This window comes from Staurois parvus, unplaced genomic scaffold (assembly GCF_062004578.1).
Source record: "Staurois parvus isolate SC_StPar_1 unplaced genomic scaffold, SC_StPar_1.0 ptg000071l, whole genome shotgun sequence".
Lineage (NCBI taxonomy): Eukaryota > Metazoa > Chordata > Amphibia > Anura > Ranidae > Staurois > Staurois parvus.
The window spans coordinates 8,827,119-8,845,689 of NW_028317867.1; the positions used below are offsets into that span (position 1 = coordinate 8,827,119).

At 39.1% G+C, this 18,571-nt stretch overlaps 1 protein-coding gene across 1 annotated transcript in view; it reads left to right on the plus strand.

Moving 5' to 3' along the window:
* ZDHHC2 (zDHHC palmitoyltransferase 2) overlaps positions 1-18,571 on the plus strand; it is a 158,245-nt gene that overhangs the window by 52,686 nt on the left and 86,988 nt on the right. Inside the window, exon 2 of the mRNA XM_089669308.1 lies at positions 10,248-10,274. Within this exon, the coding sequence (XP_089525434.1) occupies positions 10,248-10,274 (27 nt within the window). The remainder of the gene's footprint in view (positions 1-10,247; positions 10,275-18,571) is intronic.

An 18,571-nucleotide genomic window follows, 5' to 3' on the forward strand; every position in this document is an offset into this window, starting at 1 on the left:
TACACAGATCATCAGGGCACACTGATCATCAGTGCTCTGATGATCAGTGAAATTGTCCCCTTTGAGGAATGTCGATTACCGGCTCTCCTCTCCTCACGAGCTGTCAGCATGACAGATCGCGAGGAGAGAAATGCCGATAACCGGCATTTCCCTGTTTACATGTGATCAGCTGTGATTGGACACAGCTGATCACATGACTGAGCCGACATCTGCGGCTCTTTCCGTGGATCGGTGATCCGCTGTGTCCGAGGGACTCAGCGCACTGCCCATCGCCACGCTGAGCGCTCCGGGAGCCGCGCATGCGCGGTTAGAATGGGAGGTCATCATATGACGTCCTCCCAGAACGAGAGAACCTCCTTGCGTCCATCATATTACTATATGGCGGGCAGGAGGTGGTTAAGGCATTTAAACGTGGTGAAGACGACTTGCTGAAGTTCAAACCGAGCATCAGAATGGGGAAGAAAAGGGATTTAAGTGACTTTGAACATGGCATGGTTGTTGGTGCCAGATGGACTGGTCCGAGTATTTCAGAAACTGCTGATCTACTGGGATTTTCACACACAACCATCTGTAGGGTTTACAGAGAATGGTCTGAAAAAGAGAAACTATCCAGTGAGCGGCAGTTGTGTGGATGAAAATGTCTAGTTGAGGTCAGAGGAGAATGGGCATTTGATTTTGGCTGTGACATTCAGATGGTAGGGTCAGAATTTGGCGAAAACAACATGAAAGCATGGATCCATCCTGCCTTGTATCAACGGTTCAGACTGAAGGTGTAATAGGGTGGAGGATATTTCCTTGGCACTAGCAAGGTGTACCTAATAAACTGGCTGGTGAGTGTATAGTCCACTAATCAGGATCTTATAGAGAAACAGGAGATTACTGCGTGTTACTTGAGCCACAGAGAGATATCTTCTGCCACCCCACATCTTTTACTGTGCTTTGCAAGTATCCAGAGGTGGCCAGAAAAGCCAAAATATAAATAAATAAAAAATATAGAAAAATAATTGTCAATATTGTTACTCTATTTCACCACCGTAGGGATGTCCATTGAACCTTTATTTCCCAATAAAATGGTGGTGAAATAAGATATTGGCACAGAAGTGTAATTTTGTTTTTACGATAAGGGTTACATAATATTATATAGTCTGGAATAGCTGTACACTGAGAGTGACGTTGTGTTCATCTGTTGAAAAGATGGAATTTAAACATTTTGTAACACTATGTTGCTATGGCAGATGGGCAAGTTAAATATAATTTCTTAACAGTGATAATGGGTGGATAAGGATGGCAAATAAATATGGAGCAGATTGCCTAACTAGAAGCATGTTCATTAAATGTGAGATGTGACTAGACAATGGGGCATGTTAAGGACAAGGTACCACTTTAAAGAGTTACTAAACCCACAACAGTAAAATCAGTCTGTATATGCAGTAAATCATGCTTGTTATACTCACTGTGGAACCTAAGGGGTTAATCCTCCGCATTGTGTAAAAAGGCTGTTTCTGAGCCTCCCCTTCTTCTACTGTCCCAAATCCATCTGCTGATAGTGCAGAGCTCTAGGAGTTACTCTGCACATGCTTAGTTTAGTGAGTATTGCTAGAGAGGGAGCATGTGATTTGCACAGGGCCAATCAGCACTGTCCAGACAGAGGGTCGGGGGTCATGCAGCCTAATAGGACAGTCAGAACAGAATGAAAACGCCTCCTATAAGCTTTAACCAGTGCTCAGCTGGACATTGATACAAGTCACAAGACTGCTATATACTGCTGATGAGAAAAGGTATTTAGCAGTTTATGTTTACTACAATAATTGCATTTCCATGTTGTGTGTTCTGTGGAAGATCAGATATAGTGAATGCAGGGTCCTGGGTTTAGTAACACTTTAAGTGTAGCGTTCACATGCATACTGCCAATACCAGAAAGGCTGTACTGGTGGTACGTGGTACAGAGGAGACAATAATAGGGCACTTCCAAGAATAATTTCAGAACAACAAGAAAGATGGTGATCCTGGCATATGTAGAAGATGGTTGGGCCACAGGTGCCATGTTTGACATCAAGAGCCTAAATATTGTAAAATATGAATGGCTGCAACTAGTTAAACTATTCAATTATGGCAGCAGTGAGCACTCTGTTTATATAAAGTGCAAGGACAGGTTATATTTCTGTCTTCAATAAAACTGTGACTTATTTTCCATTACACAGCTAGTAATTGTTATGTTTTATACAACGCACTTCTCCAGTACAGCCACTGTATATCACCACATATTAAAGAAAATGTGCAGAGGGTGGCATCAATAAAGGGGGATACTCATAGCATTTCATACAGACAGAGGAAGTATGAATTATTTTGGGTTTGGATTTTCTAGATCTGGCTTCAAGGGTTACTTCACCTTTCCTGCACTTTTCCTACAAAATCGCTATGCATTCCAATATCCCAGCACATACTACTGCTCAGCTGGTAAAAAGGGGCTCCTTTTCCATCTCCATATGTGTTGGCCATGCATGACCTGTCAGCAAAAACTGGGACAGACATTAGACGTGCTGCACTGGCTCGTGCAAACTGCATGCATCCATAGTGCAGTCTCTCCTTCTCTCCCTCCAACATCAGCGGCTCTTAGGCCCCATGTACAAGGGACACTTCTGAACAATGGAAACTGACTGCTGGAAAATGTAGGTTAAAAAATGTCTGTTTAGCTGTGTTTGCATAATGCGTTTATGCGCGTTTACACACGTTTATGTGCGTTTGCGTTTAGAAGCATTTTTTACAAATAAGCACAGGAGAACCTCCAGAATGCCCAGAATGCACTGAAAAGTGGTAAATTATTAACTATTTCAGACTCTTTCAGAGAAATACAGAGAGTAGAAGCAGAGACAGCAGTATGTGTTGAAATTAGCTTAGGTGTGAGTTGCTCATTAACATTTCTTTTGTTTACAAGGGTGGGAAGGTGTCTGGAGGAGTGAGTTATTAAGGCCACTTCATGAGGAATTTGAGGTGTGAATGGTCATTTCCATATCTTTTGTTTCCAAGGGTGGGAGGGGTCTGAGGTGTGAATTGGTCATTACAATGTGTGACAAGCTTGGTAGGAACATCCAGTTTTCTGTGTTTTGTCCATCTGAGTACATTGAAAACGCTTTGCATGCATTTTTCATGATGAAAAAAGGCTCTGGACAGCATCGGAAACTGGAAGAGTTACAAAAAATTTTCAGACACAAATGCATATAAACGCAATTTGCCGCGTTTACAAGCTTTTGCAGTTGAAACATTAGGGTGAGCTCAGGGGCTGCTGAAAAAAACGCTGAACCACTCCTAAACGTGACTTTATCAGCTGTAGTGTACATGAGCCGTTATACATGTGTGCTTTTACAGGTGACGAGCAAGGAAATTTAAAGTTTCAGCTGGTTTGCTGCTATGCTGTGAACACAGACCTAAATGACAGGATCTTAGGTTACACACATTTCTTTCTCCTGTTTTAGCAGAGATATTGCCATCCAGATCTTAATCTGCAAGTGCAGAACTAAAGAATAAGACAAAATTAAAAAGAGTTCTGAGAGGTTTTATTATTGAGTTATTGGAATTTGCTATGACTAATAACTTTTTCTGGTATAATAACACATTTTTTCAGCAGTGCAAAGGTGTTGCTATGGGAGCTAAATATGCACCCAGTGTGGCAAATTTGGTAATGGCTAAAAGGGTGGAGGAATGTATTTATGAAAAATGGTGAAATATGGTGCTGTATAAAAGATATATTGATGATATTGTTATGATATGGAGAGGTACATTAGAAGAATTAGATAAATTCATCAAATATATCAATATTAATAAATATGGGTTGAAATTTACTGTCATGAGTGATTTCAAACAGGTTAACGTTTTGGATTTGACATTATTTAAAAGTGAAGAACAGATTCTAACTCTTTCTTTAAAGATATAGATACAAATAGCTATTTCTAGTTGTCATCATCCTAGATGGTTATATAGTACTCCTAGAAGTCAATTTACCAGAATTAAAAGAAACTGCAGTGAGAAAGATGATTTTCTGGATCAAATTAATCTATTGATTGAGAGGTTTATTGAGAAGGGGTATGATAGACCCTTTCTTGAGAAAGAAAGGGAATATATTAATAATAAAGATTGAGAGGCGCTCTTATTAAATAACCATGTGACGGAGGGTAGGCAGGACAGAACACACAGAGTAGATGGCAAACGCACAAAGCTTTATTGAGGCAAACAGATGACAGTCACTGAATAGGGGAGTTCGCAGGGAGGGTGAATACGCCCGTACAGGGCTACAAGGAGGGACCAACACACTTAAAGTCCAACACCGAGAGCGAAGGAAGAGTCTCTGTAGCAAGTAATCCAACAGGGGGGTTGGTGTGAGTCTCTGTAGCAATTGTAATCCAACAAGGGGGTGGTGTTGGGGTAGCACAGGAACAGTTCAAGTGAAGCAGGGAGAGAGCATGTACTCACGGATCTCTGATGGCTAGCAGGCAGTCTTCCCCTGCTCTGAGGGGGGGTCTTAGGCAGGCTTGGGTCTCTGCAGAGCCTGGCCACGAAGGTCCCGGCTGCAGCTCGGGCTTCTTCCATAGCTACACAGCAGTGAATTCCCTGGGAGCCCTGGCATCAGCCTCTTAAACTGATGTCGGACGCCCCCTAGTCGCCTAGGCAACCAGGGCGGGCCGGAGCTGGTGTGGCTCCAGCCTGTCTTAGGAATGCCTTTAATCTCTGCAGGAGGTGAGAGGGGCACATATGAAAGAAGGCAGAGAGAATAAATTCGATGATATATCTTTTGTTCCGAATTATAATAATCAATATAAAAAGGTGGAAAATATTTTTTAAAAATATTGGCCAATCTTGTTGAAAGATGAGGTGTTAAAAAATATTATTCCAAAAAGACCAAGATTTGTATACAGGAAAAATAGGTCATTGAGAACTAGAATCGTCCATAATGTTATAGATCCACCAAAAAAGTTAAATTTATTCCCTGAAATAGAAGGTTTTTTCCATTGCAATAAGTGTAAGGCATGTAATACTATTAAAAGAGAACATAAAAAGAAAAGAAAAAATGTTTGTTCTACATCCACTAATAAAGAATATAAAATTGATTTGTTGGTTTCTTGTAACTCTTCACATATGGTGTATGTTTTAGAATGCCCGTGCCACCTCCAATATGTAGGAAGGACAGTGAGGCTTTTGAAGGCCAGAATAAGAGAACACAGTAATATAAAAAAAGGTTTTGACAAACATAGCATGTCAAGACACTTTATATTAAAACATAATAGTGACCCTAGTTTGCTTACGTTTTATGGTATAGAAAAAAATTAAACAGCATTGAAGAGGTACTGATATGGTTAATGAAATATCAAAAAAAGAGACACATTGGATATATGAATTAAATTCATTGAAACCTAATGGGTTAAATATAGATATTGATTTAAATTGCTTTCTCACAAATTTTTAAAATAATTTTTAATTTTAATGTTTTTGATAAATTAATTTGGGATTTGAAAATTGTTTATTATAGCCAATGATTATTGTGAATGCATATTTTTTGGCTATAGTACTAGTTTATATTATTAATTTAAAATTTTGATTTATTTTATATTTTAGTTAATTATTGTTTATGAGATGGGTTTGAAGGAGTGGTGCATCGTATACAATTGACTCCTCTTTTGGGTTTATTGATATCGGAGTTGGAGTTCTTCCTTAACCATTAGCCGCCCGGCCAATGGTCGTTTGGCGGCTTCAAATGTGTCTCTGCACTCCGGGTGCACGCCATTTGGCGTGCTCCCGCACATGCGCAGTTTGCGCTAATGCAGAGCGGCGCAGCAGTGCGATCTGTCACCGATCGGCCGATGACAGATCCGAGTACCGGCTCCCGTTGCTGGTACCATGTGACCTGCTGTGACCAATCACAGCAGGTCACATGACAGTTGTATACAATGGATGGCTTCATTCATGATGCCATCCATTGTATACTAGTACCTAGCTGTGAATGGTCACAGCTAATCACATGCACATGTCATGTGATTAGCTGTGACCAAATCACAGCTAAGCACAAAAAAAAAAAGCTGAATGAATCGATTTCATTCAGGTAAATGCTTGCTTATAGCAAAGTAATTCTTTGCTATAAACAAATTGTGTAAAAAAAAAAAAAAATACTGATCACTTCCCCAAAGTAGTACAATGTTACTATGGTAACATTGTACTACTTTGGTCATAGTAAAATATGAAAAAAAAATCTTAAAAAAAATTAAAAAAAATGTAGTAAAAAATTAAATATAATAAAAAAAAAAAAAAATTTAAAAAAAATATATATATTTTTTTTTTTCATACTGTCACCAGTCAGTGTCCCTGTTCACCGCCATGCCAGTTATATGATGATGCTGTACTGCACTGGTGACAGTATGTAAAAAAAAAAATAGTGAAAATTATTTTTTTACTTTTTCATTTTCCAAAAAATTATGACAAAAAAAATACAACTTCAAAAAACTCGCCATGTCTCTTATGAAGTACGTCAGACTGTCTACTCTGCAAAAAGGGGTCATTTGGGGGATATCTGTACTGTTCTGACATTCTTGGACCTCAAGAAATTAGATTGGCTGTCGGTACTTCAGGATTGATCAATATTCAGATCTATACCATAGTTTGTGAACTCTATAACTTTCCTACAAACTAAATAATACATCCTAATTTGGGTTATTTTCACCAAAGACATGTAGCAGAATACATCTCGGCCTAAATTTATGAAGAACAATTATTTATTTGTAAACTTTTATAACAGAAACAAAGAAAAATGTGTTTTTTTTCAACATTTTTGGTCTTTTTTTGTTAATTTAGCAAAAAATAAAAAACCCCGCGGTGATTAAATACCACCAAAAGAAAGCTCTAGTTGTGTGAAGAAAATGATAAAATTTTAGTTTGGGTACAGTGTTGTATGGCCGCGCAATTGTCATTCAAAGTGTGAGAGCGCTGAAACCTGAAAAATGGCCTGGGCAGGAAGGTGTAAAATTGCACGGTATTGAAACGGTTAATAGATACGCTGTCCCTTTAAATACAGCGAATATGTTTTGATTATTTTATTTAAGAGTATTTATGATTTACTGATATGAGTGTATATAGATACTGATATTGTGGTACTATTGTTCAATTATATGTATTATGACAGAGATAGGTCTTTCCTCCCTTCCTCTTTTTGAAGGGGTATATGACCTGTCTTTGTAATAAATTTTCTTTATTTATGTTTGGGATACAGCTAATTTTTAACATTTAATTAAGTATATGAGTGATATTGAAAATATAGAATTGATATGCCGGAGATAGTATCTAATATTGAATGTATTTTGGATATAGTAATTCCTATTAATGCTAATTGGCGCCGTGATATTGCAGAGTATATATAGATAGAGTAGAGTGTCTCGCGTCCACCCGCTCCGTGGGGATGTCAGGTGACGAAATGCGTAGGGTGGAGCTTGTGGATGTGACCTCACGATGTTCTCTGATCTGTCGGCATCTGTGGATGCCGGATGAGGTTGTGCTTTTTATTGTTTGTGCTGGTGTCAGCTTAGACACCGTTTATTGTGAGTGCAATGATATTTTTTAAATAAAATATTTGTTTTAAACGTTACTGCACTATGAGATTCTCTTCTCTTACTTCCTGAGTACCATTCTGAGTTTATGAAGAAGCTGGTGCCATACTGAAAGATTCCATATATGCTGATATTCCCCTGCAGAGTATTGCTCCCAGAGCACAAAGCGCTTATGCTGATTTATAATATGATCAGCATATTGCTCTGGTGAGTTCATTCAATTTATTCGGTGGTGGATTGATGCACGGTGATTTGTTTTTTGCACAGAAAAAGACATTTTGAATTGAAAATTGTTTATGGAACAAAGAAAAATTATCTTCTTTTGGTGTTGGACTTTTTTTTCACAATTAGTTGGACACTATTAATAATTTATTGTTATATAGTTATATATGAATATATTTAAAATTTGGGTGAGATTATTAGCGCAAACCTGTTTTTTTCATTGAAGTGCAGAACTAATGCTAGACTTTTTTATCAGAGAGCCCAGCATGCAGCACACACGCTGAAGCATGAAAGCACCCTGTTAAATATTTATTTGTAAAAAATGTTTTTATTAGGAATGATATAAAATTATAAACTGTAAAAAAAGAAAGTAGAAGTTACATCATGTACTGCCAGTAAGATTTCAGGGTTGTATTTAAGACCCCTGCCCCCCAAGGGGTGTGTAAATTTGTGAAAAAAATTCTTTGTCCAGGGACTAAATCGGAGCCCCAATCTACTTGGCCCTCATGACAATCTACTTGTCCTGATAAAAATAAATACATTTTAACCAAAACCATATTTAAATCTGAGGTGCTTTATGGAATGTCTGGGGCTTTTAAAAACAAAAGGGGCTTTATGGTGATATAAACATTTAATATTTTTAACATTGCATTGTTTATCTCCTCCTCCCCTCCCTGCTTGTCTCCAGCACCACTCTCGGGGAGTAGCAGGGCAGGGAGAGACCTTATAAGCAGTATAATGAGCACCGATTGGCTGCTCGTCAGGACAGGGGCTGCAAGGATTCAACCTATGTCTGTAGCCTTTTAAATGTCCTTGGATATTTCCAGCCTCTGAGCTCAGGAGAAATAAAACCCTGGACACCGAAGTGTGCAAGCTAAATCTCTGAAAGTTTAATGCGTACTAGTAGTTTTTACAAAGTCAGAATGACCAATGAAATATTGTAATGACCAAAGAAATATTGTAATGACCAAAGAAATATTGTAATGACCAAAGAAATATTGTAATGACCAATGAAATATTGTAATGACCAATGAAATATTGTAATGACCAATGAAATATTGTACTCTTATCAAGAAAGATAGCAACTACAGATAACTGAAGACCACCATATAAATTAGTTCTGTTTCTACAGAATAGAAACTGAATTCATGAAACAAAGAGTTGTTACAAGTGACATTCAAAAACAAAACTAACTTGTTCACACATCTAAAATGGAGGCATTATACAAAACGGATGCCAGTTAATTAGACATTTTTCCTTACTGGGGAATGTCAGACTTATCCTTTATCCCTTTTACTGCCAGAGCCATTTTTGTGGTTTTTGCACGTTTCAAAAATCATTTAAGGCCTGAAGATTACAGAAAACCCCCAATATTATATATTTTCTGAAATCAGAGACCCTAGAGAATAAAATAGCAGTCGTTCCAATTTTTTTTCACATGATATTATCACAAAGGTTGAGGTTGCATCGAGTAAATAGATATTAAACAGGTCAAACCTTAAATTTGCATGCACTCGTGAAACGGCAACAAACTTTAGTATCCTATATTTTGTATAGGTGATACTTTTTAAAGTTCCTTATAGGTAATCAGTTTAGTGTTTCGGAGGAGGTCTGGTGCTAGAATTGTTGTTCTTGCTCTGGTGTGCGCGGCGTTATGTAACATGTGTATCACAATCGTCGTTTTCATGTGTAGGCGACCCAGCACGTGCTTTTGTGTTTGTGAGTGCGTACATATGTGGGGGTTAGGGGCCTTGAAAAATTTTTTTGGGGGAGGGGCAGTTATATGCTATGATGCAACTTACATTTTTTAAAAGTGAAAAAAAAATAGGGGACAAAAAGTCCCCTATGTGATGATTTTTAGTGAAAGGTTCTCTTTTTTGAGACATCCGGGGTCTAAAAGACCCCGGATGTCTCCTCTGTGCTCCCCTGAATGTAATGCAGTGCACATCAGCCGGAAATCTGACATCGGGGGACCCTGAAGTGACGACACATCACTTCCGGGTCAGGACAAGAAGGGGAGGGGAGCAGACGTGTCTGCTTTCCTCCCTCCTCTATAACCACATACCGACATACCACCGGCACCCACTGAACCAGTCCCGGGCCCGCAGATGGGCAAGCAGAGCGTGGGGTGGCGGCTGGCACTGTGGGCTGTGTGCAAGCAATCAGGTGGAAGCGTTGCCACCCGAATGTTTCCACCTGACAGGTGGGCCCTGCTGCTTGCCCCCCCAGCAGGGCTAAAGGGACAAAAAAACTACCTGTCCGGTGCCCGGAACTACATGTCCCGGGCGTCGGGCGATATGAATTGCACATCCTTGCCCCCCCCCCCCCAAATATCTCTGATTACTCTCTAGCATTCTGGAATGTAGATAAAATTGTCTGTGCTTGTTTATAATGTTTTCTTTAAATTCTGACTGAGTCTGATTTTTTTTTTTTTTACAGTGTCCATGGATAATATTGGAGAGAAAGGTGAGCTATTTCTTTTGTAATCTTTACATTTTTTTACAATTATGTGGTCACAGAGATTTGTCCAATACCAATCTTATTAGCACATTGTAAGGAAACTTGATAAAACATGTGAACTGACATTGCTGGTGGATTTCAGGCATTGTGACGTTCAAATTGATGCCTTTACTGTAATAGAACTCCAAAGGGCCAACCCCCCGCCAAAAAAAAATAATATATATATCGTTTTTGGTATGGAGAGAATGACTTCCCTTGCTGCATCCTCCAATGCAGTTCTTGGTACTGTAGCATCATGACTTCACTTGTTAACAAAGCTCAGGATCTTTGAAAACATCAGAAAGTCGTATGTCATAACTTTGTTAAATGGAAATATATTTAAGTTGGCCATTGAGTGGTGAAGATTTTCCTGTAGATGTGATCAGTATGGGGAGTTGGAGAGTGTCCTGTTACTAGCTTTGGGGATATGAGAGGTTGGTAGATTTGCTGCAGCTTGGTATATTTTTTAATCAAATGTTTCCATTTTAATTACATACCTTATTTTAAAATTAGAGACATCATCACTGGGTCTCTGTGTTTCTATAAGTAATGCAGGCAGATCATGGCTGGTGGGAGGGACTGTCAGGGTCCCTCCCATATTAAAGCATTCTGCCTCTGTACGTTTGTCAAATGTCCTCAGCACTGATGCAATAAGTGAGTTGACTCTTTGGAGATCAGAGTAAGCAAATTCATTACAGGAGAGGAGCCTGCACAGATGTGCAAGACTTAAGGTAAACCTAGACTTCAGCTTTAGCTGTCATGAAAAATGTGTTTATTTTGGTCTTTGGCCATGAAGGTCCAGTTGTGTTCAGGAAATGTAATGGCAGCCATTTTGTCTTTTTCTTTTGAAGTTTATATTTTTAGTATGAATAAAATTAAGTCCTTTGAACTGTGCGACAAGTCCGGAGACCTGTAACAATTATAACAATGACTTTTTTGCTTTTGTAGGTTTATCTATAATGCAGATGGACATGTTCTCTCTCAGTGTTCTATTACTCCAAAATTGTATGGCTGTCTGTTTTCTCTGCCGAGATTTGTTAGTTGACAATGGTTTAAAGTGTTACTGAACCCAGGACCCTGCATTCACTATATCTGGTCTCCCACAGTACACACAACTTTGAAATGCAATTATTTTAGTAAATATAAACTGCTAAATACCTTTTCTCATCAGCAGTTAGAGCAGTCTTGTGACTTCTATCAGTGTCCAGCCCAGCACTAGCTAAAGCTTGTAGGAGGAGTTTTTTTTCTGCTCCAAGAGGATGCAAAACCCCTGACCTCTGTCTGGACAGTGCTGATTGGCCCTGTGCTGATCACATGCACTCTCCCAAGGAAAAAAAAAACTCTAGCAATACACACCAAACTGAGCATTTGCAAAATGCCTACGGTTCAGTCTGTCATATTAGGAGATAAGAAGTGGTCGCTTGAAAAAGGGGAGGAAAAGAGAAGAAACGATCAAACTGCCTTTTTAGACAATGCAGAGGATTAACCCCTTAGGTTCCACAGTGAGTATAAGAAGTATAGGTAGTATGCTTTACTGCATATACAGCTGCTTTTACTGTTGTGGGTTTAGTGGGTGCCATCTAGTTACCCACTTCTTTATGTTATTGAGGTCTTCTTGTAAAGTTCCTATATCCTGCTGTGAAGTTATTGTTTTACTTAGCTTTGTATCATCAGCAAACACTGAAATTTAGCTATTTATATGTTGGTCGCAGGACAGAGCCCTGGGGTACCCCACTTACCACTCCACACCAGTCTGAGCACATGCTATTAATCACCACCCTTTGGATGTGCCCCTGTAACCAATTTTCTATCCATGTACAAACCCTCTGGTTCTCCCATACCTACAGACCTCAGTTTGTAAATTAAGCACTTATGGGGAACTGCATCGAATGCATTTGAAAAATCCAGGTACACCATATCCACAGGCCTTCTCTTATCTGGGTGATAGCTCACTTCTTTATAGAATGTTAACAGGTTGGTTTGGCAAGAACGACCTTTTGTCGTTCTTGCCAACCATGCTGATTACCACTAATGAAACTGTTTTCATCAGCAACATCTTGGATAAAGTCCCTTATCATCCCCTCCAATAGTTTACATACTATTGATGTTAGACTGACTGGCCTGTAGTTTCCAGGAATATATATTGGCCCTGCATTAAATATTGGTACCGCGTTGGCCCTTTGCCAATCCGCTGGTACCATTCCTGTCAGTATGCTGTCCATAAAAATTTAGGAACAATGGTCTGGCTATAACCTGACTAACTTCTTTGAGGACTCTCGGGTGTAAGCCATCTGGTCCTGGTGATTTATTTGCATTAAGCATTTCAAGACTTTTCCGGACACTGGCTTCTGTTAGCCACAAGGGTACATTCTGTGATACGTTACTAATGATACAGTCTTGATTACTATACCCCTCCTTTTCCTTAATAAAAACTGAAGAGAAGAATGCATTTAGTACAGTTGCCTTCTCCTTGTCATTTGTAACCAACTTCCCTTCATCATCCTTTATGGGGCCAATATGTTCTGATCTTGCTTTTTTACTATTAATATATTTACTCCCTTGACGCGACGTCACACAAATATGCGGCCTCACGGAACTGGTCTTTTTTCCCTGGGGCCGCAAATTTGCGTACTTGTCTTTGTGTTGGGAGCGCGCCGCTCGGCGCGCTCCCATAACAAAGACCGCGGTGTCACTGAGAGCCCTGGGTCCCATTCTAACGATCGGGACCCGGAACTCCCGGTTCCGGGTCACATGATCCCTGTGATAGCCTCTGATTGGCTGTCACAGTGACCAGTCACTGTACAGCCTGGCCCCCTTGCTTTTTTCTCTCTCTATGAATGGAAAAGAGAGATACATTGTATCTCTCTAACTCCTGGCATAGAGAGAAAAAAACATGTTTGTAAAAAAAAAAAGAAGATAAATAAATAAATATTAAAACATAAAAGGAAAAATGCCTAGATCAAGGTTTGATCTAGTTCAGTGCCAGGGTTAGTGTTTGGATCAAGGTCAGGGTCAAAGGTCATGGTTTAAAAAAAATTGGTATCTGTGTCAGTTGGTGTCAGTGTCAGTGTGTTTTAGGTAAAAAAAAAATAAAAGACAAAAACAAAATGTGCACTGTTGTTTCTGGGCTGTACTATGGGTACAGACAACAAATAGCATACACATATATAGTATCGCTGCGATCATCAAGAGCTGGAGAATTTTTTTGGGGTTGTTCTTTGGTGGTAGGTTATGGTAGTAACAAGAAACACGCAGCTAAATAAAATGATTTATTTTTTACTATTTTGGGCCAGTTTTTCTTTGATAATAAAAAAAAATCAGGAGCTATCCATTACCATTTACCACCAAATGAAAGCCCAATTTCTCCTGAAAAAATCAAGGTATAATCCACGTGGATGTACAAAGTAGTTGTGATGATATGTACGGTTTTACTAACACATGTCAACGTTGCAGAATTGTGCTTAGGCATTTAGATTTGTTTTACCCTTAGGCGTGAAGGGGTTAAAGAACTTTTGGGGATTTTTTTTTACTCTCCTCTGCTATGTGTTTCTCGTGGTCTATCGGCTCTCGTGCACAGCAATAGATCTGGATCAAGCTCAGGTCAGTATTAGGGTGGCTGTGGAGGGGAAGATGCATACAGAGGGTTTTGTTACCTTAACGCCTAGAATGCCTGAAGGTAAAAAACATTAAGCCTTTGCAAGCATTTTAAGTGAAAAAGTAAGGGCACAAACCCTAGAATTTGGAATGAAGCTATCATAAAATAATAAAGGGGGGGTCTCTTGATAATGGACACATTATCCTACTAAAATGAGGACTCTTGGTATGCTTTAGTTTGTCCAAATTTTGGGGTTTTTGCATAAAAAAAGATTTATATCATTTTTATAAAATTTGGTTTATGTGGCCTTAATTGTTCACTTAAATATCCCTCTTCAGTCTTTTGTGAACTTTAAGATTAATGTCTAATTTGGGATGTGGTTAACAAAAAAAAGTAAATAATTTCCTTCATTATATTTTCCCTTTCCTTAATTTTAGAATTCCTCACTGAATAAGCTGTACTGATTTATTGTTGGTGTGTAAGAGATAAAGTTCTAATCAGTGATCCTTTTAGTGATCTAAATTCTAAATGGTCCACCTAACCATGTGCTGAATGATGTAGCCACTGCAAGTAGCTTAGTTATACTGAGGATTCAATGTGAAAATCTGCAGGATATCAGAGGGGATATAGGCTGATTTTACATGTAATCTAGGAAACCCCTAAATAATGAGGGTCCAGCCTTTTGACTTTCCTGGGTCACATTGGAAGAAGAGGAATTGTCTTGGACCACACATAATATACACTAACAATAAGGATAGCTGATCACCAGAAAAAGTTGGACAGATCACGAGTTAATGATCACTGATATAGGAAATGTGCCTATCTGAGTAATTAAACCTAATTTGTTTGTAAATGTTTTTATTATAAAAGTAAAAGAGGGCAACTCAAAACTAGTATGATATTTTACACTGTTTTTGATAAGCTGACACATCAAAATCTGGCTGATGAATGTAGTAACTCAATTCCCAATGAATTTTCAAGGTGTTCATCAGATATTTTGGTTCTCATTTTGCCCTTTGTGTGCTTCATCCATGAAAATAGTTGCTCACAAATATAGGGGTTGCAGAAAACTGATGAAATGAATAAGGGGTGATTGTGAAGAGTGGGATATTTTTCTTTGGGAAGATAAAACTCATAAAAGTCCAGTAAAGAGACACTGTCAAATTTTTCTTCAGCAGCATGTGTTCGCTAAGTGAAAACCCATTTTTACAAATTTTGTTTTTTAACCACTTCCCGACCGGCCGTTGTATATAAACGGCCGGACGGTGGCACTGCAGGGTCGGGTGGCCGTCTATAAACGGCCTCCCCCACCCTGCTTGTGCGCGCTCCCTGGGAGCGCGCAGCACCGTGATCCGGTGCCCGCTGTGTCCTCCTGACACAGTGAAACACCGATCGTCGGACGGGACCTCTGTACGAGTGATCACATGCAAAGTAGTAAGCAAGATGTCACTTCTGACATCATTGCTTACTATGTGTGAAATCTGTGAATGATCACAGAGGTCACATGGTACAAGGCTATTCACAAAAGCCTTGTACCATGTGACAAGCTGTGACCAATCACAGCTCACTCAGTTCTTCTCAATGAGTGCATGAATGCACACAGAGAGAAAGAGAAATGATTGCTTTTACATCCTATATGGGTGTAAAAGCAATCAGTGTAAAAAAAAAAATAAAATCTTCATCACCCCTCACAAGTAGTACAGTGTCACCATGGTGACACTGTACTGCTAGGGTGACAGTATGTAAAAAAAAAAAATAAAAATAAAAAATAATAATATAAAAAAATAAAATAAAAATGTAAAAAAAAATGTTTAAAAATTATAATTTTTGCTTATAAACTAATTTGGATTTTTTTTTTTTTACTAAAAAGATAACGGAATAAATTTTGGCTAAGATTTATGATGAAATATTATTTATTTGCAAACTTTTATAAAAAAAACACTTTTTTTTCAAAATTTTTGGACATTTCATTTACATAGCAAAAAAAATACAAATCCCAGTGGTGAATAAATACCACCAAAATAAAGCTTTATCTATCTCAAAAAAATGGTAAAAAATTCATTTGGGTACAGTGTTGCATGACCGCGCAATTGTCATTCAAATTGTGATAGCGCTGAAAGCTGAAAATTGCCCTGGTCAGGAAGGGGGTAAAAGTGTCCGGTCTGGAAGTGGTTAAAAATCAGCATTTTTAAACTAAGTTTGTGATTTTGCTTTGAGCCGCATTCATAGCTGTCTTGGGCTGCAAATGGCCCGTGGGCCACAGGTTGGGCACCCCTGCCATAAATGGAACATAAAACATGCTTCTGCAATCCAGTGGGGCTTTGAACCAGAAACAACCAGGCAACTACATTTTTCATAAAGAGGTCAGCACTGGAAGCCTACAAACTCCGGCAGTGTGGTTTCCCAGTCCAGGCAATAAAAGTAAAATGAAAATAGATGGCACAGCTTTTATAAATATATAATTAAAATTTAACTTGCAAAGCTAAAAATGAATTGAGCTTCTAATAACAAAATGTATACCATCATGTACCGTTTTCTTGGGATTGTCTGAATATTTTCATCATAATAGGTACAGCTGATTTGGCGTTCTGCATGTTTCTAATTGTGGCTGTGTAATCTCCGGGAACAGATGTTGTGGAATTAGCAGCTCCTACAGAATAACTGTCGTGAATCTGGACACAGCATTGTAAGCTTTTCACACAGCTGTCTCACAGGTTCATGTCCTGTAAAGTGGAATTTTGGAGCTCAGATGCAGATTCATATCCTTATCTGCCTGCTGTGATGATCAAGATAAAAGTATAATAAACCACAAATGATTCAAACTGAGCATATAAAGAAAAGTACATAATTGGCATATACATTCAGTGAGAACTGCATGTCAGAATGACCAGTAGATTCAGAAATAGAAAGCCAAACATATAAAGAATGACAATTTAATTCCCCGAAAGGACTGCAAAATAATGCTTGCTTACTTATACACTAGCGGCTGTTGTCACCTTCGAAGTAGTCCCTTTGTGAAGCTGTGCAGTTTTCTAGATGACCGTGACACTGCTGGAAACAATCCTTGGATTCGTTTTCTGGAACGCTTTATTTTTGTCGCAGCATGACAATCTGTGTCCTTTTTCATTTTGAAAATAGCCAAAAGACGCAGGGTTCAAAGTCAGGGGAATAAAGTGGTCGGTCAAGTTCTAAAATGGATTTTTGGGCCAAGAACTAGTGAATACTTAACACATCAAGAGCAGGAGCATTGTCATGGTGGAGAATCCACTTGTCAGGCCAGAGTTCGGGTCTTTTCCTTCATCAGATTCCCGTAACCTTTTCAGAATTTCCAAGTACCAGTGTTGATTGGCCATTGTACCATGTTCTATCAACGCGTGGTGAAATATCTCCTTGTGATAAAAAAAACACACCAGCATAGTTTTGAACTGAGAATGAGATAAGCATGCTTTCTTCGGGCGAGGTGAATTTTTTGTTTTCCACTGCATGCTCTGGTGTTTTGTTTCCTGATCATACTAGAAACATCATGTTTCATCACCCATAATAGCCCTGCAAACACCTCTGCATTCTTCGAAAGATCATCTTTGCAGAAATCTTTCTCATTCCCAAATCCTCCATTAGAATCTCTTGCACTGTTTCCCTATTCAAATTCAATTCTTCTGCGATTGTTCGCAGAGTCCTTGTGCAATCTGAGCGTATGAGGGTTTGCAGTCTGTCCACATTTGCATCCATCCTTTGTGTTTTTGGCTGCCCATTTCTTGCTTCATTGTGAACATCTTTCTGCCACTCCTTAAACTGCTTATGCTTTCAAAAACACTTGATTTTTTCAAGGAGCCTGTTTTAACAGTACTACAGTTAGGTCCATATATATTTGGGCACAGGCACAATTTTAGTATTTTTTCAGGTATTTACCAAACATTATTCAAGCTATAGTTATATAATTGATATGGGCTGAAAGTGCACACTCTCAGGTTTAATTTGAGGGTATGTACATCCAAATTGGAGAAAGGGTTTAGGAATTACAGCTCTTAAGAGTAGCCTTCCCCACTTTTTCAAGGGACCAAAAGTAATTGGCAGTTGAATCAAAAGCAGTTTCATGGCCAGGTGTGGACTACCCTTTCATTATGTCTTCATCAATTAACCTCACTGGAGGTATTCCTGAGTGTAGCTCGGGGTAAAGTACCAGCACCACAAGCAGTAAGCCCGAGCTATACTCAAGAATACCATGCGGCGCTGCTCCGGGATCTCTTCTGCACTTACCTTGTCCTGCGCTCCCGCGATGTCCCTCCTGCAGTGTCCCTGGCAATGTCCTCTAGCCGATGCCGGCATCTGTCTTCTGGGTTCCATTCCCTGCGACGTCAGGACGTACGGGGACGGAACGGTGGGAAATTTAAAGATGTGAAAAAGTGACATTCGCTGAATACACTAAAATCACATAGTACAACATTACTGTATCAAACCATTTCACATACATTTTGTCCCTAGTGCTTTGTCCTGTGCCCTGCCTGCATTTTTACTGTTGTCCATGGCTTCCAAAAAGCGTCCCTTTAGGTCAAAAGCGGGTTTTAGACCAGCTAGAGAACAGTGATAGTAAATCAGAACTACTTGCAGAATTGAGTGATACTGATTTGTGGGTAAATTCGTCATCAGACACTAAAAACGATTTTGCGAC